The following is a 26,852-nucleotide window of genomic DNA, read 5'->3' on the forward strand; positions in this document are numbered from 1 at the left end:
TGGAGGGGACCAGGTTGGAGAAAGCTGCACTAATTAATTTTAGTGATCCAAAGAATGGTGCATGATATGTTGACTAATGCTCATCTATATCAACAGAATTCAACTTTCTTCAGGACTTAGGCGAGGGAAGCAGCTCTCTGAATAGAAACAATCGGCTCTTCTTATCCAACCAACTTCAAAGAAAATGACAGGAACTTCCTTAGCCAATGTAGGACTCCTTTGTCACTGCCAACAGACCATTTCTGTTTCTGAGGGGAAAGACGTCTAATAAACTTCACAGAAGAAACATTGTGTAGAGATCGGGCCACTACACGTGGACAATTTTTAATAGAGCTGGAAAAAGTGAAAAGGGCATCTAAAATGATCAAGGGGTTGGAGTATTCCCCTATGAGGGACTGTTTAGCTTGGGAAAACAGGAGGCTAAGGGGAGACATGATAGAGGTGTACAAAATTAGGCATGGTGTGGAGAATGCGGATAGGGAGACATTATTCTCCCTTCTTCTCCTGTAATACTAGAACCCAGGGTCATCCCATGAAGCTGATTGTTGGGATATTCAGGAGAGATAAAAGGAAGTACTTCTTCACCCAGCGCATAGTCAAACTATGGGATTTGCTAACGTAAGATGTAGTGATGGCCACCAAACTGAATGACTTTAAAAGAGGGTTAGACAAATTCATGGAGGAGAAGGCTATCAAAGCCTACTAGATAGTTATGTACTACCTCCAGTATGAGAGGCAGGAAGCCCGGGTACGCCAGTTGCTGGGGAGCGTGGGCGGGACAATGCTATTGCACTTGTGTCCTGCTTGTGGTCGACTGTGTGAACAGAATGCTGGACTACATACGGACCCTTAGCTCCTTATGCTCTTATTCTGGAACTCCTGGTTCCCTGACCACCACCTCTTCCATGCCTGAGGGGGGAGGGGGGGTCCGACATAATTATCTCTTCTGATGCAATAAGGCACAGGATAGGATGCGGCCTGTGCTTTGACTGCTGGAAACGAGAACTGGCATTTGGTGTGTACTGTGTTCCCTTTCCTGGGCTGCTGGCTGAAGTGGATGCAGACAGAGATGGCGGGAGGCTAGCAGGGCGGGGAACAGCTGGCTGGAAAAAAGCCCTCTTCTCTCATTCTCTTTTTGTGCGAATGAGAGTGCCGCTGCAGAAAAAGCCGTTGCTGCTTTTGGCCACCAGGCTGTTGACCCAGTTAGGGGCTCGGGAGGGGATTCCCAATCATTAACAAGGAGGAGAGGTGAGTGCTTACCTAGATGGTTCACGCTTAATGACTCACTGTGGGCTCATGCAGGAACAGTGCCCTCTGCTGGTTAGCCAGGACAGATGAGGTTCCTTCAGTGGAGGTCACTGCAGCACTGGGTAGAGCTGCTAGCAATCACACACACAGGGTCTTTCTGTCCCCTTCAGTGAGGGACACTATTGTAGAATATGGCCTGCTAGTCCCTTTGCAGGTCAGAGTGCTGGGCTGCCAGGAACCAGAGACCGTATCCACGGCACGCTGAACTCCCCTTTTCCCAGGCTGTGGGCTAAGGTGATTGCAGGCAGACCTGGTGAGAGGTGCAGAAGCGGTCTCTTTTTTCTTTTCTTTAGCACACGTCTTCCTCTGATAGCTGATCCCTGAATGAGAAAGTGGAGTCTGCACACGAGGGGCTTGGAAATATCTCATTATCCCCAGTGGCTGAGGAAGTGGAGCAGGAAGCTCAGACAGCTCCCCACATGCTATTCCAGGTGGTTCAAAAAGGGTGTCCACTGTTTTTGCACTAAGCAGCCCTTCACCTTCAAAAGGAAAGTCCTTAATCTGGGTTCAGGGTTCCTCCTCAAGCCCAGAAGAATGGAACTAGGCTTGTCTTCAGAAGGCTATTGCACTGGCTAAAGCCTCTGACCTGCACTCAGCCATAGGATGGAACATGTGAATCTGTTTGGTCTCCTGCTGAATAAACTCACCAGTTTTCACTGGAAGGAACCTTCTCCCAACTGAAGTGTTGGCACCTGGACATCCAGGCTTGATAACTGACAACATGCAGTGGAAGGCAGCTGTAATGCAAAACACATTCACCCCATGACATCCAACTTCCTTCCTTCCCAATTAATTGGAGCAGAATGAGCTCTTTACTGTGAATTACCACGTGCAGCTACTGTGATCATAGAAATTAGAGGCTGGGTGTCCTAATGTGAGAAAGTCACAGCTGTCTTCTTGGACCCAGTAAAGGTTCTTCAGTGTCTTTGATGGAAGATGGTTGAAGACTTAATTCAAGATTCCTTAAGCCATCTATGGTAGAACAGGTAGCATATGGATCGCCATCAGTGAATTGGTATCTGCATGAATCAACTGAAACAAGATCCTTAACTGTGTTTGATTTCTAAACCCAAGGTCCTGGCCATCCTGATTAACTGCTCTGCATAAGCCCTCATCTCACTAGGTGAAAGGGGGTGGTGGAGGATGTCATTCTGATGTCCAGAGAGATAGCAGAAGCCACCATGGAAGAGAGTGATTCAGAGTTTGAGAGGCACCTGATGAGGGGGTAAAATAGACTCCCATTGGTTTTCTTAAGGCTGTGACCACAGATATAACTTGACTAGTCTTGATACCATTGTTGAGATCAGCTCCAAAATCAGTACCAAAGCAGGTAGAAGTAGCATGACTGAGATGTTATCCTTGAGGTGATTAGTCTGGAGCTAGTGTTGACAAGTGGCTCAACCTGCGTTTATGAACCATTCACAGTGGGAGGTGAGCTCTTCTCTGAGGCAGAGAAACCATGGCCACTGTTTTGGCAATATGTCCAGCAGCAGCGTCCAATGGACCTCTGGAAACTGTGGCTATGCTATGGTATCTATGACACTTTATTTTTATTATAGTACTTTTATCCCACCCTTTAGCCAAAAAGGCTCTTAAGGCAGCTTACAAAAATATTTCTTAAGACATTCCCTTCCCACAGGCTTACAATCTAAAAAAATGACCCAAAAGGAAAGGGGATGGGGAAGGAGGAGGGAAAAAAGCAGCAGCAAATTCAGGCACTAGATTCTTAGTTGCAAATTTCAGCAGCTGCTTCCTCTCCCTCTCCCTCTAACAGCCTCATACAGATCAAGGCACGATGGTTCCTTTCCCTCTGATGGCCTCAGCAGCTACAGTTGGTAGCAGGAGGGAGGGGGCTCTCAGCTGGACATGTTCCCATTAGCTGCTGTGGTATGCATAATGCGGTGTGAACTGCCCCAGGTATAGAGCTGAGAGATATAAGCAGATGGCCTTTGATCCGAGAGGCAAGGAGACAGAGAGGGTTGATGTCAAAAGGGGTGCCTCTGAACTGAATCCCAGCTATTGTAGTGGTCATAATGATACTAATTTCTAGAAATGCCTTCCCCAATCTGGTGTTTTGGACTCCGTCAGAACCACCCAGCATGGCCAATGGTCAGGAATCCCATGAATTGTAGTTCAAAACATCTGGAGGGTACCAGGTTGGGGAAGGCTGCTCAAGAAGACCAAGAACCAGGAGATCTCCTGGATCCACAATTACCTGAGAGGAAGCTCCAAAGGGTCACACTGTTAGTGCAGAATTGCAAAACGTCATTCATACACTTTAAAAAAGAATGTATCTGACATTATACGATAGCTGCTTTCTGTTTTACCTTTGGTTTTTCTGTCTTTTCTCAGACTGCAGAAAATCCAACTTTTTTGAAAAGAGCAGAAGAGTAGAACAATCTCTGCAGATACCCTTAGTGCTACTCCTCTGTCTTTAAGAGGCATAGTTTTACATGTGCAGTAATGTATCAGCAGATGAACAGTTTACCACTTCACACACTTTCACTATTGCTGTTCCAGTAGATGACATTTGGTATCAAACATCTGCTTATATCCATGGTTACTTTTTTACTAATCTTTCAATGGCTACTCAAGTGAATTTTACCTCTACCTTCCCCACCATCCAGCTATATGATTAGAACACATGTGCATGAAAAGTGCAATACAAGGAGCAATCCACAGCCCGGGTGGAAAGTCAATTGCAAGTCTGTTTGTAGCTTATAGCAGAAGAGCAACAATTGCTCACCCATCTGAAAGCACCCTTAGAAAAAGGACACTGCACCCAACTATCTTGTCTGCAGATGAGAACTTGGTGCTCCCACTCTCAGAAGTCTCAGATATTCAAGCAACCTGTTTAATAAAGGAGTGTTATAAACTCCTTTTTCCTTATCCACAGGAAGCAAAACTTTTTCTCAACTCCTATCAGACTTTTTCCTACCTTTACAAAATCTGGAGGAGGATTCTTCCCTCTGCAAAGATTAGAGAGTGCCCACACAGCGTTTCGTGTCATAGTAAGACGATTCTGCTTGGAAAGCAATCTGAAAATGCAATAAAAACTTTTGCAACAACTTTAATGTGAAATCATGCTTACAAGAAACATTTAAACCTCCATTTTTTAAAAATGACTACCAACAGGTTCTTGTGCAAGTCCCATGCTTTCATAGAATGGTATGAACAGAGCAAAAACTCTGGGATGGAAAAATATGGGGTCAGTAAAGGAGGAGACACAAGTACAGTGACATCCCCTATTTTCACGATTAAGGTTACTTATTGTTATTGACATGTGGAAAATGTTGAAATACTTTCCCCTCTATATATTCTTCTCAAAGGCTGACATGACAGTAATGAACATCAACTACAAAGCTAGTGAGTTAGAGCCAGATGTATATAGACACACACACACACACACACACACACACACACACACACACACTCTCCTATCTGGGCGGTGGTGGTGGTAACTACTATTATTCCTATTATTCAAGCACATTTATGCCCCTCCTTTCTTCCATAATGGAACTAAGGTTCTCGTATGGCCATCCATCCATCCTGGCCCAGACCAGACCCAGACCAGCTTAGCTGCAGCAAGGCGGCTGCAGACCATACCCTGGAATCCATTATTCTACTGGACCTTGCAGGCAAGCAGAAGCTGCTATGCCACCCTTGTTAATAAATTTGAGTACAATCTATAAAACTTACTGTAATAGAGGAGGTAAAATGTTGCAATCAAGCACATAATCTCTACACATAGTACTGTCACCTGCGATATTACCAAGAGCCCAAACAGCCTGAAAAAGAAAAAGAGAAAGCATGGAATAATTTATCTTAGTGCACCATCCTCTGTGCCCTGTATTTTGATCCTAAGAATCCCCTAGCACTGGAGATCTGGAATTTAGCCAGAACTTCCTTTAATGCTGGTAGCGCCTCTGCTGGATTTGATAGGAATGACAAAAATGGTCATCAGCGCTTTTTTGTAAACCGCCCAGAGAGCTTTGGCTATGGGGCAGTATATAAATTTAATAATAAAATAAAATAAATAAAATTTTGAGAAGCTCTTGACCTTGTATATGAGCCCCTTTGATCCTAGCATATTTCTGCATCCTGTGGGCTAGTGGTTCTATAGCTACAGCAAACAGGGCAGGGAAAGGGGGCAACTCTAGCGAGTTCCTCTGAACCACGTTAGTGGGCGAGAGCCAAGGTCATTTGTGTGGATTAGCACTTCTGAAGCCCAGTATACTTCTCCTACTCCTGTCAAAAAGTGTTCCTCATAGCCAGTTCTTCTTACAAGGGGCTCCAGAACAAAGGACTATTCCAAGTGATGAAATGCTTTGAATGGTGACAGGGGTGTCAAGGCTTGTTTATTCTCAATGCTGTGGTGGATGATAGCATCCTATGAATAGCATGTTTTGTCTTCATCTATATATGAAAAAATGAAGGTATAGAGTTGCCTGGACGTAATAGCTGTGAACAGCTTTGCATCTTGACTGAGGAGCAAAATGGGCCAATAGGAGCCTACTGGTTCTAACCTATAAAGCCTTACGCAGCTCAGGACTGCAATATCTGATGGAACACCTCTCCTGACCTAAACATAGCCAGACACTATGATCAACATCTGGGGCCTTCTTCCAACTGCCACTTCCAAGAGAGTTTCCGAAGGTGGAAACAAGGGAGAGGGTCTCTCAGTGGTGGCCCCCCAACTCTAAAGTGAGCTCCCCACAGAGGCCTGCCTGGCACCAACATTGTCAATTCTAGAATTAACAAAGGACCAAAGAAAAGTCCATTGACCTGACATCAGCGGATCAGCGACCCAGGGAGCCATTTGGGGTTGCTGCCTCTGAGTTGTCCAAAGCAACCATAGACAAGTACGTACAGGACATGGTTACCAAAGTCTTCTATCTTGAATTTGCTCATCTTCGACAAAACAAATAAACTGCATCTCCAACTTAAGGGCAAGTATCCAACAGGGGCTGTGCATTTCTCTTCATGAGGAGGGGCTCCAATGGTTCAACAAACAGTTTAGCCCCTGCAAATGGTGTGCCAGCTAGCCTTGGTAGAGTCCTAGTTCTATATCCCTGTTTTTCAGCCAGATATTTCTTTTGGCTACTATGTTGCTGCCGTTGCTCCAAAATGAATTACTTCCAATGAACAATCTGCAAATAGGGCTGCTGAAAATACAATCTTTTTAAGGCTATCTTCGACTGGTCTGGAACACCGTACAGTTGAGCTAATTCGGCCAGAGTACGTAGCTCTGGCAAATACTGAGATTGTGGTAAATACACTGAATGCAGCTGCTGAATGAGATCTCATCCTCTTTTATCACTGGAGTATTTAAGCCCACCCTCCTCATCTGCTGATTGGACTGCAGAGAAAATTAAGGTTGAGGCTGGGGTGCCTACCACAGGAATCCATAATGCTGGCAGGGGGAGAGTGATGTTTATTGGCCAGTCTGTGGAATTGCTTGAACTTAGAAGAGTTGTACTACTCTACTTTTCATACCCTATCAAAGAGCCTGGGAAAAGCACAGGCTTAGAGGGATCCTATGGAAACACTGCCTTTACCCCTTTGGGTGTGATTCTTCTGGTTTAGCTTGTTCCTCATTCAGTTGGAGGGTGTGAGGTGCCTTCGTTAGCAGGGCGAGAAACGTGGCTGCTAGGAAAAGCCATCCCGGATAGGCTGAGCACTCCAATTCCTTCTCAGAAATTTCTCCCTGTTTCTGAAGCCTGGGGTGGTCCTTTGTTTCCGTGGCCGTTTTTGTTTTTGTGTTTTTCTTGTGGGGTCACCGGTGGCCAAACGATGAGGATACTTTAGAGCAGGGGTGAGCAACATGTGGCTCTCATTAGGCTTTGCTGGCTAGGTCTAAACATCTGGAGGGCCACAAGGTGCCCGTTCCTGTTTTTGAGGATCAGGAGTCAGAGGAATAGTTCCTTGAGGGGGATCTGTAGGTCTCTTTATGCTTATGCCTACATCCACCCCAAAACCGTATTTGGTTCCCCCCCTCCTTGTATCTTTTATGATGGGAAAGAGATCTGGATCTGCTGAAAGGACTTGACCTGATCTGAGAGAAGGACCTTTTTTTATTCCCTGTAAAACTAAGCACCTAACACAATCCATGACATGTAGAAGGCTTCCGCCTCCAGAAAAGTCAGGAAAGGGTTCTGCATTATCAGCATTGGGCTGGTTATTCACCCTTCCTTCCTTTTGTGCCTCTCCGTGCTTGGTACTAAAATTGCACTCTGAATGGGTGAGGCATTCAGGCCTCCCCTTTTCAGGTTGCTCCAACAGGACTGCTTTGCAATCTCCTCATACTGTTTGCTTGCTGCAGGTACTTGATGATCCATGTGACGGACCATGGCTTTGCCCAACCCCTGCCAGACCTATTGTGAGGGGAGGGAGTTAGGATGTCTCTGGGACGCTCACCTGGCCTCACTGGTTGGCTGGTTCTCCCGAGGCATTTCATGGGCTGTTGGCAAGCCAAGGAAAGCTCATGCTGGCTGCCTCTCTGCACAACTGGGCCCTAACTGCTCCTGGGGGTGGGGGTGTTCTCAGGGATGACAAGCAAATTCACCCTCCCCACCCCTTTGCTGCCTTTGTGTTCCCTGGCTGTATGTGTGTTGAAAGGGCTCGAAGATTGGACCCTGCCTATCTATACCAGAGGAAGCTGACATCCCAAAGTGAAGGAATGCCTTCTGGGATCCTCAGGAGAAAGTTCTATTACAAAAATATAAGAAAAGAAGGCCTTTGCATGCATATCAGCACACACTATTAATATGCAGTAAAATTAACTTCCCTACATGACTGGTGTAGCATGGATAAACAGGTTTTGGCTGGATAAGAATATATTGGGAAAACAATTTTATATTCTCTACAGTTTCAACTACACAATCTTCTACAAGATCCTAAATTGCTTTTCGAATTTAAAGCACCATTGAAAATTTCAACAAGCCCAGGATTATTCCCCTCTCACTTCAATATTATAACAAAATAAACCACAAATTTACCTAAAATGCCTAGATATTTTTCAATCTGGCAATAAAAATAATGTTTATAACTTAAAACCTAAATGAATAACAATAATTTAATAATGCGCCTTATTGGAATAGGAGCAAATGGAACAATCTAATATATAATTAAAAGGAAAATGGAGTAAGCATTTGAATGTACAAATTCAGGAAGAGGAGAGTGCCTGGATTGTTAATAATATATCATCCGACTTGAATGTCAACATAAATTTTTTTTTCCAACATTATTTATCAGTGGTATCTTATACCACATAAATTAAATTGCATTTTTTCTAACTCTCAAGACATATGTTGGAGGTGCCAATCCTCAAAAACCAATTTTCTGGTCCTGTTCAAAAACTGGGCAATTCTGAATGAAATACTCAGTAATAGGTGACAGAAATCAGATCCAAAAACAGTGTTACTTTCCTATAAGATACAAGAAATAGCATCAGAGGATCTGTAACTTATACTAAACTTATGAATAGTAGCAAGAAAAAGTGCACTGCTCAACAGTGGAAATAATCTGAAACTCTTTGTCTAACAGAATGATTCAAATGATATAGGAAATTGCCTTGTTTAAAAGGAGTAACTAACAAGTTTATAGAAAAATCATGTTTATTAATTTGTGGAACAAAAACTGTCACAACAATTTTCAACCTTATGTTTTCTTTTCTAGGCTAAAAATGAATATAATTTTTGTATTGATCTTATGCTACACTATATTAATAAAAATTAACTTTAAAAAGAAATCTGTTGCTATACAAATACAAATATGTCTCATTTGTTTTTCCCTGCCTCGATCCAAGTAGAGAGGCGGGTAAGAAATTATTATTATTATTATTATTATTATTATTATTATTATTAATAATAATAATAATAATAGCTATTATTTCTCCTGTCTCCCTTCCACCAAAGTCTCATTCTCTCTGGACTGCAGAATCTGTCATTTTGTCTTTTGTAACAACTCACCTGTTCTTGCACATCTTCAAATTCTGAGCTGAGCAGTTCTATGAAGATAGGAACAGCGCCTGCTTGGATCACAATCCGAGTTTGAAGGGAATTTCCGGAAGCAATGTTAGTCAGTACCCAGGCAGCTTCAAACTGGAACAGGAGAGAAAGGAAGTCATTGTAGCGCTTTGTGTAGGCCATGATGCTAACAGTTGACACTGAGCTACAGACTCATGCCTAAGGTAGCCAGACATTAAAAGCACAAGCAAAATGGCTTCCCCCACCAGTATGTAACAGACATGCTAAATGTGTTTCCTAAATGTGTTTCTATTAGTATAAACCCTGTGTCCCCATGGTACAGGTAGCCTGAGAAAACAAAACGGAATTTAGCTTAATCAGTCTGATACACAGAAATGGCACTGAATTCTGTTTTCTCCAAATGTTGAAACAAAACAAAAATGAGCAAAATCTGCCCGGTACACAAATAAACTGGCAAAGATGAAACAAAACAAGCATGTTCTGTTTAAAAAAAATCATTGAGCATTTAAGCTTGAGGTAGGAAACACATGATATCAGATCAGGTGCTGTTTGGTGCATTCTTTCTAAAAAGATCATTTAGCATTTCTTTAAGTTTAAAGTTGAAAACAGTGATGTCAGATCAGGTGCTGTTTGGCACGGAGCAAATAAACCGACACGGAATCGTAAAGCATTAGGAGACAGGCGTCACAAGAACATATTTTTATATATACTCTACTTTCTACCAACAGATGGTGCTCATGGCAGCAAACAAAAATGGATTTTAACCCCCCCCCCACTTAATTCAAACACGACATGAAAACAAATAAATTAAAGACACAACAATAAAAAATAAACAACTAATTAAACCAATTGAAATCCCCTTCAGCAATAGACCGGCTTATATACAAAAGTCCTGCCTGAATAAAAATGTCTTCACCTATTGGCAAAAGGACAATATGTTCTCCTTCCACACTGCCCATCTGTTTCTATATAATATCAATTTCTATAAGTAAAACCACATGTCAAGAGGATAGGATGCAATCAGCATTTATTAAAAAGTAAGCAGAAAGAGCAAAGAGGCGCCAGTCTAATACTATTGTTTGTTCTGATATTTCAAGCTGAAGAATATATATATATTTTTATTTATTTTTTATTTAAGGATTTTTATGCCGCCATTCAGCCAAAAAAGGCTCTCACGGCGGCTTACAAAAGTATTTCTTGACAGTCCCTGCCCACAGGCTTACAATCTAAAAGACATGACACAAAAGGAAAGGGGATTGGGAGGGAGGAGGAGGAGGGGGAAAAGGAAAGCAAACTCAGGCACTACAATCTTAGTTGGAAAGTTCAGCAGTTACAGGTGACAGCAGGAGGGAGGGGGCTCTCAGCTGGAGCTGGACCCAGGCACGGTGGAGAGGTGCCTGGCTGCTGCTTCCTCCCTCTCTGGTGGCCTCTCCAGAGACAGTTGGTAGCAGGAGGGAGGGGGCTCTCAGCTGGAGCTGGACCCAGGCACGGTGGAGAGGGGCCTGGCTGCTGCTTCCTCCCTCTCTGGTGGCCTCTCCAGAGACAGTTGGTAGCAGGAGGGAGGGGGCTCTCAGCTGGAGCTGGACCCAGGCCCGGTGGAGAGGGGCCTGGCTGCTGCTTCCTCCCTCTCTGGTGGCCTCTCCAGAGACAGTTGGTAGCAGGAGGGAGGGGGCTCTCAGCTGGAGCTGGACCCAGGCACGGTGGAGAGGTGCCTGGCTGCTGCTTCCTCCCTCTCTGGTGGCCTCTCCAGAGACAGTTGGTAGCAGGAGGGAGGGGGCTCTCAGCTGGAGCTGGACCCAGGCACGGTGGAGAGGGGCCTGGCTGCTGCTTCCTCCCTCTCTGGTGGCCTCTCCAGAGACAGTTGGTAGCAGGAGGGAGGGGGCTCTCAGCTGGAGCTGGACCCAGGCACGGTGGAGAGGGGCCTGGCTGCTGCTTCCTCCCTCTCTGGTGGCCTCTCCAGAGACAGTTGGTAGCAGGAGGGAGGGGGCTCTCAGCTGGAGCTGGACCCAGGCCCGGTGGAGAGGGGCCTGGCTGCTGCTTCCTCCCTCTCTGGTGGCCTCTCCAGAGACAGTTGGTAGCAGGAGGGAGGGGGCTCTCAGCTGGAGCTGGACCCAGGCACGGTGGAGAGGTGCCTGGCTGCTGCTTCCTCCCTCTCTGGTGGCCTCTCCAGAGCATATATATATATTTCCCCTGTCTTTTTTTAAAACACACATACACACACACTCACTTGACTAAATACAAAGAAACCCAACAGGTTACCTTGAAAATAAAGTGAAGACACTTTCGTTCAGTACACTTTGTAAAGGCAATTCAAGCTGACATAACACAGCAACTTTGTTCACTGTCATAATTTTACATATAAACACAAGTATTTACTAAAGACCAGTAATTTTGATTCCACTGATTTAAATGTGCTTGACATTGGGGCTGTTTGTACGCAATGGCAGCATACTGTGAGTTAATTAATCCACAATTTGCTGTGGTGCATGCTGGGTGCATTCCACAGCTATTTTGTTTAATTGTGGATTAAACAACTCACAGTTAATATAGAGAGAACAGGGAGGTATTAGCAGGTTTGTGGAAAACCCTAGGTTTTCAGAAGTACAAAAAATATATATCTTAAAAACACAAACCTGAGCTGCTTCAACTAGTCTTATTTATTCCCAGTAAGTAGCATAGGGTTAAAATCTGAGAATATTATTCAGATTAGTCCTAGCAAATGGATAGATGCAAAAAATGGTGAAGCAGAGAGTTAAGTATTATTTATTTCGCAACCTTTGGGAAGACTGGAAGTGGGAGCAGATTGGTGAACTCCGTCCTAGCCTCCATTTAAGTTCCAGGGATGTCTGCACTGCATTTACTAGCACAGGGAATGATGTTGTGACTTTACACAAAGTAAAGCAGATAGAAGAAGTGCTAGACATGAATTTTGTGTTTTGTTTTGAAAAGAAAAAGCAACCTGGCAAAGAAATAAGGAATCAAAACTGGCAGTCCCAACAGGCGGTCTCGTCCCAATCTTGACTGAGGAGCAGTGAACTAGAATTTTATGAAGGATATTGTCTAATTTAAGTAGAAAAACTAAACATAATGAGTTCTCCAAAATAGCCAAAGGTATTCCCTTCAATGGTCCACATAGGTCTTTACTTAAGCCAACTCCACCTCTTTAATTATTTGTTTTTAGCTATGTATATTTATTGTTTTATACTGTATGCTTTTATCTGTACACAGCCCTGAGATCCTAATGATGTATACAAATGTTTTAAATAAATAACTATCCAACTCCGTTCAACAAACTGATGAGTGGAACACACACACACACCTGTAAAGTGCAGTTTTCTTTCCGTTTGAGGAATTCCACAAATCTGGCCACTACTCCTTGCGTACTGATGACTTCATCTATAGGAGGATTCGGTTCTGTTTAAAGGTACAATGCATCAAGATATCAGAATAGCTTTTTTAGTGAAGTTCTACATTTATATAATCACTGGGTAAATTAAGCAATTTAACATCTGGGCAACCAATATCATTATTTTACATGTGATCTACTGTGCCTTCCATTCCTATGGTGTGATCTGCACTTCATAAATACACTTCAGACATTGGCAGGACATTGAGAAAGACCTCTTTCGAAGATCTCAACACCCAAGTGATAGAGGCAGGGAGAGATTTCATCTTGCCTAAGAATGTAATGTGCCAAGGGTTAAAGATGGCTTCTCTGCCAAAGGGTAGCTACATGCTAGATTTGCATTCCTTAATGGTGGACATCATGTGCTAGCAGATAAAGGGAAAAACTTTTAACCAATAGAACATCGAATGTAACCTATGTCTCATTGAGATTGTGCACCTTAACTTGCAAATTGAATGTAACTTAACTTGCTAACCCCATCCTGACCAATCAAGGGGTTAGAAAGAAAGTAACACCTGCTGTGCAATATTTATTTATTTACTAGCTGTACCCTGCCACGCGTTGCTGTGGCTCAGTCTGGTTAAATTGAAAAGAAAGAAAAGACAAAGCGGATGTTTCTAATATGTTTAATTTCACAATGCTTGTGGATATACAATATTTTTAGTTGTTCCATTGTCTGTATAGATATAGAGATTGTCTGGTTTGCCGACTCTAGAACACACAACATATAATTGTCCATGTGAGAAGCAATCTGTGTCTAGATCTAAACCGCACAATTCTAAAGATTGAGCTTTGTTGATGGTGATTGCAAACGCCAATCGAATTGGGAATTGCAATCTCTTAAATTGAAATGGCATATCTGTTGGAATTATAGGAATGCGAGGAATAAGGACATCTTCACCTTTGAAAGGTCCTGTCAAGATTGTTCCTTCTATGACGTTGCTCAGTAATTTTTTTACTGCAAGCCGCGTGCCTTTGCAAAGTTTTGGCTGGTTGATATTTCGCAACATGATAATTGGCATGCCGATTTTCAATTGCAGTACGTGCGGTGGCATCCCTGGCAGATCGAGTGAATACAAAAATTCTGTTGGATAATTAATCGCTTCATCTGCTTCCACAACAGTGTTGATGGACTTGTATGTGACTGCCTCGCTTTGAATGTTAGATTGAATAATATTGTTAAGTTCATAGACTTTTTGTTCTTGGCCGCAAGAATAGCTCGTTCACTCAGCCAATCGTGATTCTTATAATTGGTTTGAATATTTGGAAATACTTTTTCAACCAATTCTTCTTTTGACGTCACTAAATTACAGAAGTTATGAGGTAATAAAATTCGTCCTGAGGTCAGATCAACCGGCACCTTTCCGTTCCCAATTTCCAGCAATTGATGTGAGAATATCTCAGCTGATCGATCGTTTTTCAGCTGGACATGCATATTTGTAGTTAATTTTAACGTCTTTACATGTCGCCACAAAGTAGAGTATTTCAGGCAAGCATTTATTTCGTCCGCTGGTGTCGATCGAGGAATTACAGGTAATGTTTGCCTGAAATCTCCTGCAAGCAATATTAATGTGTTCCCAAATGGTCTGATGTTTCCACGCAAATCTTGCAATGATCTATCAAGAGCCTCGAGTGATTTTTTGTGTACCATTGTGCATTCATCCCAAACAATAAGTTTGCATTTTTGTAATATTTTTCCCATGCCGGATGCTTTGGAAATGTTGCACGTGGGAGTTTCAATGAATTGTATGTTTAATGGCAATTTCAAAGCGGAATGAGCAGTTCTTCCACCAGGTAGCAATGTCGCAGCTATTTCCGGATGACGCAAGAGCTAAGGCTATGTCATTTTGGAATCGAATTGCTGCCAGAATCAATCTAATTAGGAACGTTTTACCAGTTCCTCCTGGTGCATCTAAGAAGATGATTTCTCCAATCCCGTTATTGATGGTTTTCATTATTTGATCGTAAATGCGTTTTTGCTCAAGCGTTAGCTTAGGAATATTTGATTGCACATACGACAAAAGATCATCTGTGTTGTAATTTTGTTCACGACGCAATTCTACATCGAACGAAGCAGCAACAGTTCGATTCGGTGATGGCATTCCCAATTGATTGAGAACTTTGTTTGCGATTTCTAAGCACAAATCTTCAATCATTATCAATGCTTCGTTGTAGATTTCTGGTGTGAAATCCATGTTTATATTTGAATTTTCTTTGCGTATTCGACGGAGAATATCTTCAGCCATGTCCGATTTATATTTCTCCCATAACTCTGTTGGAGATGAAGGAGAGCAGGCGGTCAATATGATTGCAAACAATGCACGAATTTGATTTGGATGTGACGTGTTGCATGTGTCATTAATGCATACATCCCAGTGTCGGTCGTTCTCCAATAAATTCAGAGCTTGACATGCACTGCGGAAAGTGGCATGTGTAACGCCGTTGACAATTCTCAATTGATGGAAAGACGTTGGACCGGGCACATTTACCAACAGCATGTGAAGAAAGAAGCATTCATCTTGATTGGGATGCACGGTGTACAGTCTGCCTATCGTTGTTTCTTTGAATATGCCAGGTTGTCCGTCGACTCGATCTGAAGCTGTAGAATGCGATTGCCGTGCTCGCAACCGTGCATCCTCAAGTCTGGCTAAAAGTTGCTTGCCTGGTTCCTTGGCACATATTTGAGGCATTCTTTTTCTTTTTTTCTCGTTTGCTGATGCCCGTTCTTCCTCAGTCTGATTTGCAATTTCTCGTCGCAGTGCTTCCGCTCTGCGAGTACGACGACCTAAGTGTGATCTTCTGAGAGGCATTATTTGGATGAAGTAAAGCAAATTGTTTGTTTTTTAAAAAAGGATGTTTTTACGGTGAGGTTAGCGGAAACTCCTGGCAGTAACCTTTCTTCAGAACGTGTAACTGTCACAGGTGTGACATCTATATTCACTCAGCCAATTGTGAGAGAACATGCAAATAAGAGAGAAGGCAGAGGCAGTGGATTGGCCTACTGGTTGGCGATGTCACAATGATCAGCAGGTGTCCGGGAAAGCCGCCAAAGGCTGACAAAGATAAATGACCCACACGCTGGAGGCTAAACAGCAGTTCGGTTTATTTATAGAACACAAGCAGATGGGGAAGGGAAAGTCAGAGGCTGGAGTTTAACTAGGCAAAAGCAAGGTAGCAGCCGGGGATGAGGGCTTACAGAGTAGTCAATGTCCGGTCCGAAGTCTAGGGAGTTGGCAAAGCAGGTAGTCGAGAGTCTAGTCCAGGGTCAGCGCAGCCAGCATTCAGCAAAGTCCAAACAACAGTCCAAAAGTCCAGGGGGCAATAACAGGCAAGCGTAGTCACAAACCAGTCCTCGGTCAACCAGGAGTCCAGAGAAGCAAGGCGTGGTCACGGGGTCCAGGAGTCAATGCCGGAATCAGGAACCAGGAGTCAGGGAGCAAGGCACGAGGTCACGAGATGCAGGAACCGAGGCTTTCGCCAGAAAGCTCAGATAATCTCTGACAAATCTGTCTTGGCTCACGGCTGCGTATTTATCCTGAGTCAGAGTGCTGAGTCATGGTCTCTCAGCTGTCCCCTAATTGCCTGGCGTTTTTGGTAAAGGCGGCGTGACCGTCGCCTTGTTTCCTTTTCAGCCCGCAGCTGGTTGAAGCCAGGTTTGTCTGCCTCGTCCTCCACACCCTGCAGATCATCAGTGGTCTCCGCTGGCACTGAGCCCCCTGAGCTGGCAGAGGTCCCAGCTGGCATCGGCTCTTCCCTTTGGGGCTCCGCAGCAATCTCTGCCAGTCCAGCCTCCACCAACTCCTCCTCATCTCCCGATTCCATCTCTGTGCAGGGCATGACAGCAGGACTGGTTTTGAGGAGGCCTATTTCTTCGATTTTAAGACAAACTTTTGTCCCCATATAGAGCATAGTTACATAACAACGCTTGCGTATTCAAATGCAACGTTGTGTCAAAATTTCAAAGCAATCGGTGAAGAACTTTCGGAGATATAATGTCTGTTTTGAACGGACATTTACATTTTTATTTATATAGATGTACCCTGCCACGCGTTGCTGTGGCTCAGTCTGGTTAAATTGAAAAGAAAGAAAAGACAAAGCGGATGTTTCTAATATGTTTAATTTCACAATGCTTGTGGATATACAATATTTTTAGTTGTTCCATTGTCTGTGTAGATATAGAGATTGTCTGGTTTGCCGACTCTAGAAAGCGCAACTGTGTCTAGATCTAAACTGCATAATTCTAAAGATTGGCCCTGAGCTTTGTTGATGGTGATTGCAAACGCCAATCGAATTGGGAATTGCAATCTCTTAAATTGAAATGGCATATCTGTTGGAATCATAGGAATGCGAGGAATGAGGACATCTTCACCTTTGAAAGGTCCTGTCAAGATTGATCTCCGACTATAACAATTGCCACTTCGTCTATAGTTGGAGCATTGAATCTTCGCACATGTTCTCCAGCAGGCGTTTTGTCAGCATGAATAACAATCTTGTGTGTATCAGATGGCATCATGTCAATTGCTGTTTTGAACAAATGTACTAAATTGTTTTTTTCGTGAAGTAGCTGTTGCAGTTTTGAAACGACGGACCTTTTTATGCCGGTATAAATTCCGCAGCGTGCATTCAATTCATCATTGCCATCACCAATGAAATACATTTGTAGGAATTTATGTTGACTATCTTGAAACGGAAGGAAGGAGCCGGCTTTATGATAAATTTGTCCTTTGACTTTGAAAGTTGGCATAAATGGAGCTGTGATGATTTCTGCACCGAACGACATCATTTGGAAACATGAGTTGTATTTCCTGATGTTAGATAGGAAATGCTTTGATTCTGCAGTATATCCGGCAAGCAAAGTTTGTAATGGCTCTGGTGGTTCTCCAAGTTGAGGCAGTTTAATTTTTCCAGCCGCGCAACACATTCCTTTTGTTTCTCCATTAAATTTAAGAGCCTTCCAATAAGGACACACTTCAGTCACAGTGCCGATGAGAACATGCCGCCTCAAACTATAATCATCAGCTGGGTTGTACCGGAATGCAAGGCGATTGTAATCGTGTGATTGTTTACCACGGAGTCGTGTTTGACGCTGATGTGCTGTTTCTCGTTGACGTCTTTCAGCCCCTCTCAGCCTGTCGCGTTCATTCTGTTGAGAACAAAGCAGATCTGAAGCTGTAGAACGCGATTGCCGTGCTCGCAACCGTGCATCCTCAAATCTGGCTGAACGTTGCTTGGCTGGTTCCTTGGCACGTATTTGAGGCATTCTTTTTCTTTTTTTCTCGTTTGCTGATGCCCGTTCTTCCTCAGTCTGATTTGCAATTTCTCGTCGCAGTGCTTCCGCTCTGCGAGTACGACGACCTAAGTGTGATCTTCTGAGAGGCATTATTTGGATGAAGTAAAGCAGATTGTTTGGTTTTTTAAAAAGGATGTTTTTACGGTGAGGAGGTTAGTGGAAACTCCTGACAGTTACCTTTCTTCAGAACGTGTAACTGTCACAGGTGTGACATCTATATTCACTCAGCCAATTGTGAGAAAACATGCTAATAGGAGAGGAGGCAGAGGCAGCGGATTGGCCTACTGGTTGGCGATGTCACAATGATCAGCAGGACTGGTTTTGAGGAGGCCTATTTCTTCGATTTTAAGACAAACCTTTGACCCCATATAGAACATAGTTATATAACAACGCTCGCGTATTCGAATGCAATGTTGTGTCAAAATTTCAAAGCAATTGGTGAAGAACTTTCGGAGATATAACGTCTGTTTCGAACGGACATTTACATTTTTATTTATATAGATTTACCAGTGCATATACAGTATATACTGTATGATTCCTTTATTCTGGGTGCCTCCATTTTGTAGAACCGGAGAGCACCCCCATACTGCAGTATGGGAAGTAAACGGATTAAGAGCATTCTCCAGCTGTGTGTGTTTGATTGGCTACTAACGTGCCAGGGTAGCGAGCTTTTAACCCTTGGTTGTGGGGCAACACAAGCAGATTATTTGGAGAAGGCCTTCTTTCTGCTAACCTGGTTCCAAGCCATTTAGGGTTTTGTAGGTGATAGCAACCATTTTGATTTGGGCCCAGAAACAGGCTGGAAACCAGCAAAGCTCTTGTAACAAAGGAATTATAAGTTCCTTATAACCAGCCCTGGTGAAGAGCCTGGCTGCAGCATTATTATTATTATTATTATTATTATTATTATTATTATTATTTATTTATTTATATAGCACCATCAATGTACATGGTGCTGTACAGATAACACAGTAAATAGCAAGACCCTGCCGCATAGGCTTACAATCTGAACACTCTTCAGAGGTAGCCCCATACTGATCACCTTATGTGGTCAAATCAAGATGTAACTAAGGCTTGTGGCACCATGGCCAGATTGGACTCCAGAAATGGGCACAATTGAATCGCTAGCCTCAGGTATGCGAAGACTCCTGACCACTACTGAGACCTGGACATTCAGGTTCAAGGCTGGATCCAGGAGTACACCCGAACTGCGAAGCTGAGTTTCAAGGGGTGTGCAAACCCACTAAAGAAGAGCTGAATCCATATCTCCTGATCTGACATTCTCCTAACAAGGAGTACCTCCGTCTTGTTTGGATTACGCTTTAATTTGTTGGCTTTAATAGTGTCCATTATCAGTCACGAACTGAGGACTTGAACAGCTTCTGTAGATAGATTTAGACGTTGGGTGTCATCTGCATATTGGTGGTACTGGACCCCAAATGCAGAAACCTCTCCCAGTGTTTTCATGTATGTTAAACAGCATGGGCGACAAGATGGAACCTTGAGGGTAACCCACAGGCTGCATGCAGCTCTCCAAGACATTTTCTGTGGCCCCAGACAGGTGCCCTAAACTCACCCCCCACCCCACTGCTGCTGATTATCTCCCCCTCCACTGATCTGCCTGCTACCTATACGTTCCACTCTCTTCACCAGATATCATCACACAGATCACTCTTTTCCTTCCACTCCTACCAGTGAGGAGAGAGTAATCTATATCAGCAGAACCACTGGGAGATGGGGTGGAATCTTCTCCACTCCTCCCCCACAAAGAACTTCATACAGAGTGCTCTTTCCATGCTACTGCTGTGCGTATTTGTGCCTGTGCAGTATTAAACCCCAGAGCCAGCATTACACGCATCCCTCAGGAATGAAAAGGTTGTGTACCCATTATAAGCCACCAGTTAAAGTGTCAAAGAACTGCCCCTCCAGAAAAGGCCACCAAGTGGGGGGGGGGGGGGGGGGCTCCAAATTCCATCTCAGCCAAGCAGTCCAGCAGAACAGGGACATGACTGAATACAATCCCAAGCAGGAACTGATGTCAGTTCAGGGCAAAGTAGAGGAGGGCTGTTTGGTGGGTTTGATGATAATGAGAAACTAGTCAAAACAGCAGTGGTTGGAAATATGCAACAGATACCGGTGATAGAAGGGCAAAACTATGGGTTCAGGGGACTATGGACAAGTTAGGAGCATTAACTTTCACCAATATTTCACCTTTTAACTTCTTGGAATGTAAATATGAATACTAGCATGGCCTTTTCACCTTTTGAGAGAAGTTTTCGGAATTTCTGGGTAGCTGAGAGCTGCTGTTCAGGGCTATTGGAGAAAATCATCTCAGTCATATCAGATGTGATAACTGCACTCTGCAATTCCGAAGAAGAAAAATGTTAACTTACTACTGCCTCAAATTCAAGAACAAAATATTAAGTCACTGTTCACCGGGAAATATTCCTGAGCATGTTAGTATAAAGAAACTGGCCAACAAAAGAAATTTCAAGTGTAAAAGTAGAAGATAATGTTATCTAAATGACATTTTCCTACTTAAAAACCAGCTACAACGTTCTCAACTGTATCTCAGAAGCAGCCCAGGGACTTGTAAATTTGGGTCTGTCTACAAAGACTGACTGAGGCTTTTCACATGTAATAGTGCCATTCAGCAACAAATCCATTTGCCACTGAGCACCGCCGTTATGTGAGAACAAGGTCACTGTTTTTTCCTTCCACATCCACATCCAAATTCAAGAAACACTTCTGCTTATAAAAGTGATAAAACTAATGAGAAGCAGGACTAAATTCTTGGAAGAGGCATGTAATAACACTGTTAATGCTGATGGAAATACAAGTACATAGTTATTAATGTTTTCTGTTGACAGCAACAGTGGAAACTATAAAAGGATGTGGATGTTTTCCATCACGCTATGTAATTATAATGAAGGGCGTTAAGACACCCAAAATTCAAATCATACCTAGTAAAAGAATAGGGGCTGTGGATACCATTTTAAAAGTATATAAAAATAATCAGAGAGCACATTAGGGCTTTCACAACCAATTAAATAAATTTTATTGAATTCACTGTATGGATTTAAATCAATTAAATCTGAATATGAATGAAATTGTTCCAGAAAAAAGCATTGTTTTTTAAATGGGTGCACATGTTGCAGCCAGTAATTTTATAAATATTTTAACATTTTTTTAAAAACCTGCTGCCTAATTAAAAGGCTTCTAATTAGGGCTGTGCAAGCCTCAGGCCTCGGATTGTGAAAACCGAATCACAGAGGCCATTTCTTGGCGGATCCAACATTTTATGACGGATCCAACATTTTCTTAATCAGCCCTAGCCCCCCCCCCCCCCAATACAGCCTACACCTCCCAGCATTCAGTGCCTGGGAGGGCTGTACTTACCAGGGCCCAGAAGCAGAAGGAATAGAGGAAGTTGCTGCCGCTATTGCCGGCTTCCCCACACCATCGGCTGCTGCTGCCGCCTCAATGCAGAAGTCTATTGACCCTGGAGGGGTCCATGTGACTTCCGCAGGTGCCCTACAGCTGCCTGAAATTTGAAGCTGGCAGCTGTAGGGCACCTGTGGAAGTCACATGGACCCCTCCAGGGTCAATAGACTTCTGCATTGAGGCGGCAGCAGCAGCCAATGGCACGGAGGAAGCTGGCGATGGCGGCAGTGACTTCCTCTACTCCTCCTTTCCGAATCCGAGGCCCAAGGCTTGCACAGCCCTACTTCTAATCAATTAATGTAATGTCTCTCCAGAGACAAAGTGTAGAAATCATGGTGTTTGTTTTTTGAAAAACTTCGTCTGTTTTATTAGGATAGAATCTCGTCTCCATCTTTTAAGGGACACAGTTCCACACAGATGATAGCCACTTCACTGCTGCTGAATGAAGATCAAGTTATCAATATCAGCACCACAGATATAGGGTTATCAACTGAGCAAACAAAAAGTTCTTGTCCAGCTACAGAAATGAACAGATAAATATTTTCAGAGAGTGGAAGAGGCATAACCAAAGGTCCACAAAAGCACTCATTAATGAGTGCTTTTTTTATTTTGGCAAGATGCCTGAAGTTTCCATGCTGAACCTCAGAGAGGTCTGGAAATCAGGAGATGTCTTACTGCTTTGAAAATTTCCCTGTGACATAGCACAAGGGCTGGCAGGTTCTCCTTCCTTTCACTCAATGGTGAGGAGAATCGTTCTGAGTTGTGCTGAGACAGAGTAACTTGCAAAGCAGTGAGATCATGTCTTGCTGTTTTGCAAGCCTCTGTGCAACTCAATGGTTACAGGGTCAAGCGGGCTCTCCCACACTAGAGGCATTCAGGAGGCAGCTGGACAACCATCTGTCTGGGATGCTTTAGGGAGGATTCCTGCATTGAGCAGGGGGTTGGACTAGATGGCCTTGTAGGACCCTTCCAACTCTGCTATTCTATGATTCTATGATCTCCTGGAACTAAAGGAGGAGAGGTGGGGATTTCTCCAACACTTGTACTGAGCCTCAGACTCAGCCATTTCAAAGCTTAGCATGACATTACACGCAAGACCCCTCTCCTTAGGAGTGGAATTCATGTTTATCCATAAATTTGGCTAACTACCAAGTCCGGCCAAAATGTGCAAATGGCAAAGCCTAATCATCTGCAAATATCCAGTTACCAAGCTGTTGTTAAATGCACAGGAGCCAAGGACCAATAAGAAAGCAACCCTACTCAGGACGCCATTAAAGTTCTTTGGAGCCATATTTCTCTTAAGTGATCAGGAGGTTCAAGTGATTAACTTCCTAATCAAATGATGTGTGTCTATGTCTTTTGTTTGTTTTGCTGGTTTTTATTCTTTCATAAGGGATTTGCTTCAAAACATAAGTTGCATATAAATATTGCTAATAAATAAATTCAAAATCTTGATCTGTGGAGGTGGGAAAAATAATAATCTTGATCTGTACTATCCTGGTTCTTTAGAAATATCAGAATAATGTGGAAACTTTAATAATAATAATAAAATTATTATTAATAAATAATGACCTTAGTCAAGTAAGATCACGGCTTGTGTCAATTAATTGACACTATTTACTATTTACGATTATACATTTTATCACATACTTTAGAAATAAAGCACAGTGTTACTTGAAGGTAACATAATTCAGGGAAATAGAATGATAAAAGTAAGATGGTACTAAATTTTAATCTTGATTCTTCCCTAACTTCACAGCTTCCAGCACAGTTCCCTTTTGTGCATTGGCTTAATTTAGAATAATTTAGGAATAATTTAGAATAATTTAGGAATTATTAAGTCCCACTCAAATCAATGAAATAAATTCAATTTAATTTTCAATGTCACCTGAGGCTTCATGCCTCTGGATTGCCTCCTCGAAATTATCCAAAGAAACCGGGTAGTCCAAAGTGGTCATCCACATTGCTAGATAGTGTCACAAAAGACTTTAGAAACAGATTTGTACTAAAAAGGCAAAACAAATGCCATTTCAAAATACTTCTATTTTTTATCATCTGTATATTTCTTTGAGTAACTGGAAAAAGAATATATATTTGTCATAGATTAGCATAATATATCACTGGATTTAACATTTTTTTTCAGGGCACCTATATGAGTTTGCAGCATTAGAAATTACCATTGGCACAATTGGAAAAGCAAACCCTGAACAGATTTTCCAAGCTTTTGTACCACTTACAGAAGTCATCTCCATATTATTCATCTGGGTTTCATGGAACCCGCCATCTGACATAACTTCCTCTTCTGCTTCTTCATCAGCTGTGGCAACATTTCTACGCTTAAACAACTGGAGAGAGATACACTGAAGTTACATCTAATAATAGTTCTACATTTACACAATATAACTAAAGATCATAATTTACCAAACATGACATAATAATCACAAATTTGAGCTACATTAACAGTCAATTCCTGGGGTCTACCTCATCAGTAGTGAGAGAAAAAGCAAAGTAATTGTTGAAAAGGACATCAAATTTAAGAATGAAAACACTCAGAGGTACAGTGAATGAGAGCCAGTGTAGCGCAGTGGCCAAAGTGTGGGACTGGGAGTTGGGAGATCCGGGTTCTAGTCCCCGCTAGGCCATGGAAACCCACTGGGTGACTTTGGGCCAGCCACAGACTCTCAGCCCAGCCTACCTCACAGGGTTGTTGTTGTGAGGATAATATGGAGAGGAGGATTATGTATGCCGCCTTGGGTTCCTTGAAGAAAACATGGCGGGATATAAATGCAACAATAAATAAAAATAAATAAGAATATTATGTATGTTGGAAGAAAGAAAAAAGGCCAAACTGAGGTGGGATGAAACCAAATGTATAGTTCACCCCAAAGTAGACCTTTTCTTCCCTTTACAGATTGTAGAAATCCTAACTGAACACGAATGTGCAGTGCAATTAAGGGAGGTGCAAGAGAAAAATGGTGAAGGGAAGACATGCTTTTGGCTACATTGTTAAGAGGATATGGAGAGAAGGGGATTTAAATCCTCATCCTCATCATTGAAAACAGTGTTTTATGCTTGTTGAGCTACCTAGGGAAGGTACTGGTTTTACCACACTGTCCCTTTGGAAATCTGGGGTTGCTTTGAAACTCATCAGGTATTCCTCACTACAAATATTTTTATTTTTATTATTTATTTTTTACATTTCTATACTGCCCCATAGCGGAAGCTTTTTAAGTGGTTTACAAAAGATTAAAACATTAAACATTAAAAATCATACACAAAATTTAAAACCATAAAAATATAAAAACAGACAACATACAAACACAACTTCCATTTAAAAACAACTTTGAACTCTCAGCCAGACCTAAAGATAGATCTAGGATAGATTAAAACTCAACAAATGCTGTTAAATGCCTGGGAGAAGAGAAAAGTCTTGACCTGGCGCCAAAAAGATAACAATGTTGGTGCCAGGCGGACCTCACTGAGATCATTCCACAATTGGGGGGACACCACTGAGAAGGCCTTCTCCCTTGTTGCTGTCCTTGAGCTTCCCTTGGAGGACCTTAGTTGTTAAGCGTAGTGTACGGGCAGGTTCATGTCGGGAGAGGCGTTCCGTCAGGTATTGTGGTCCCAAGCCATGTAAGGCTTTATAGGTTAAAACCAGCACCTTGAATCACTCAGAAGCATACAAGCAGCTTTAACATCAACCCCATCACAGAGATCTGGAAGCAGACTCACTGGGATGAAGAGGTAAAAGCCTCTCCCTCCAACTAGAGGCCTGAATTAAGATTGCTTGGGTGGGGAGTTTTAACTACACATCCATCCCAGCATTCCAGCTCAACACCAGTGGGGTGGAAGTAAAGTTAAAGCCTCTACCCTGCCCCCAGCCCCAACAATCCTCCTCAAGATTCTTGGGAGGAAGAAAAGGTTAAGACCTCTCCCTTCTCCCAGCAACCTGGGTCAGGACTTGGGAGTGGGGGAACGGGGAGGTAGAAAGAGAGACTCTGTGCGTGCATGTGTATGCACGGCCTGTAGCCGCCCAGCCAACACCTCATGGGGCCCCCTAGGGCAGAAAAATTTGTCCACCTCTGTGCTAAATGCATGTGCTGAGTAGAGGGTAGACGTTTAGGGAGACCAGCACATGCAAACGGCATTTTCTTGAATACTAGGCTATGAAACTAGATCAGGCGAAAGCACAGGGCTCTCCCCTATCCCCTGAACTGCAAACAGGTAACACCCAGCTCAAGAAGTTCCACATCTGAAGGTAGGATTTCCCATTCTCACTGCATGTAGGATTCCAGTGTACCTGCTCCTCTCGTTTCTGCTTCCGGAGCTGAAGGCCCTCTTCCTCACGCCGGCGACGCATTTCATCAGGGTTGAGGGACTTGTTTTTATAGCTCTTCAGCCGAAAGTTTTCTTTTCCTGGAGTTGTCATGGTTTCTAAATAGTAATGCCATTAGAAAGACAATATGGGTCAATATGATCAAGGGAGCTTCCCTGCTTAGTGACCTGTAACTTCAAGCTTTAATTCTTCATGACTCTAATAATCACAGTCCTACATTACAAAAAGCACAACATGCTAACATCAAGTACTATGAGGGCAACGCTCTCTTCTAGCAAGCTCACTTGGCTAACTGATCTTGCAGATCTAACCTTAAAGTGGGATGTCAAACCTACGGGCACAGCCAGAAGGTATTTATTTTCTATACTGCCCAATAGTCAAAGTTATATTTGCATTTGGGTTAGTTCTTCTGCCCAGCTCTTTTCTGCACCCCCAGTTGCCTATTCACCTTTAAGCAACCTCAAGTAAACCGACTACTTCCCCCAATTCCTGGAACAAGGCAACCCAAAAGAGGTGAAACTTTTTTTTTCATTATTAATTTTAATTAATATGATATACAGAAATGTCGTCTCTGAACAGGCTTCCCAGATTGGCTTTTTACAAGGCTTGCCTCTCTCTTTTTTTTGGTTTTCTTCCTGATACTTATCTACGAAATACATGCTTTGCTCCAAATCAGAGGTGGCCACTGCCATTTTAACTCTGCTTGGTAATTACATCCAAACCAATCAGTGAAGAAATCTATCTACTTAAGTAATCTTTTGTTTTGATAATTTTAATGCTACAGTTGTCTAATTCCTCTCTATAGTAAGTTACTTTATTTAAAAAAGTTATTTCTAAAGGGTATCAAGTCTGAACTCATATTTCATGCAAGGAACATCTTACAACATGCTGTCCTAGAAAGGGCTTTGCATGTCTGCAGGTAATCCAGACTATACAATATATGCTCAATTTTGGGAATGTCCAATTTCTGGGGTGTCCAAAGGTAACAGCTGATGAGAAATAGTCCTTGGCAACAAATTAAATTACTCAATGGGGTTGGACAAAGTGTTATTTTCATGCAAATGCTCCCAGGCGTTT

At 42.8% G+C, this 26,852-nt stretch overlaps 1 protein-coding gene across 2 annotated transcripts in view; it reads right to left on the reverse strand.

The window, feature by feature from the left end:
* KPNA1 (karyopherin subunit alpha 1) overlaps positions 1 to 26,852 on the reverse strand; it is a 51,529-nt gene that overhangs the window by 16,412 nt on the left and 8,265 nt on the right. For both annotated transcript variants that reach the window (XM_063128898.1, XM_063128897.1), the window contains exons 2-8: positions 25,740 to 25,873; positions 23,674 to 23,781; positions 20,253 to 20,352; positions 12,616 to 12,710; positions 9,279 to 9,410; positions 5,008 to 5,096; positions 4,247 to 4,346 (exon numbers count right to left, since the gene is read on the reverse strand). In XM_063128898.1, the coding sequence (XP_062984968.1) occupies positions 4,247 to 4,346; positions 5,008 to 5,096; positions 9,279 to 9,410; positions 12,616 to 12,710; positions 20,253 to 20,352; positions 23,674 to 23,781; positions 25,740 to 25,868 (753 nt within the window). In that variant the 5' untranslated portion in view covers positions 25,869 to 25,873. The remainder of the gene's footprint in view (positions 1 to 4,246; positions 4,347 to 5,007; positions 5,097 to 9,278; positions 9,411 to 12,615; positions 12,711 to 20,252; positions 20,353 to 23,673; positions 23,782 to 25,739; positions 25,874 to 26,852) is intronic.

Source organism: Elgaria multicarinata, chromosome 6 (genome assembly GCF_023053635.1).
Source record: "Elgaria multicarinata webbii isolate HBS135686 ecotype San Diego chromosome 6, rElgMul1.1.pri, whole genome shotgun sequence".
In the NCBI taxonomy this organism is placed as follows: domain Eukaryota; kingdom Metazoa; phylum Chordata; class Lepidosauria; order Squamata; family Anguidae; genus Elgaria; species Elgaria multicarinata.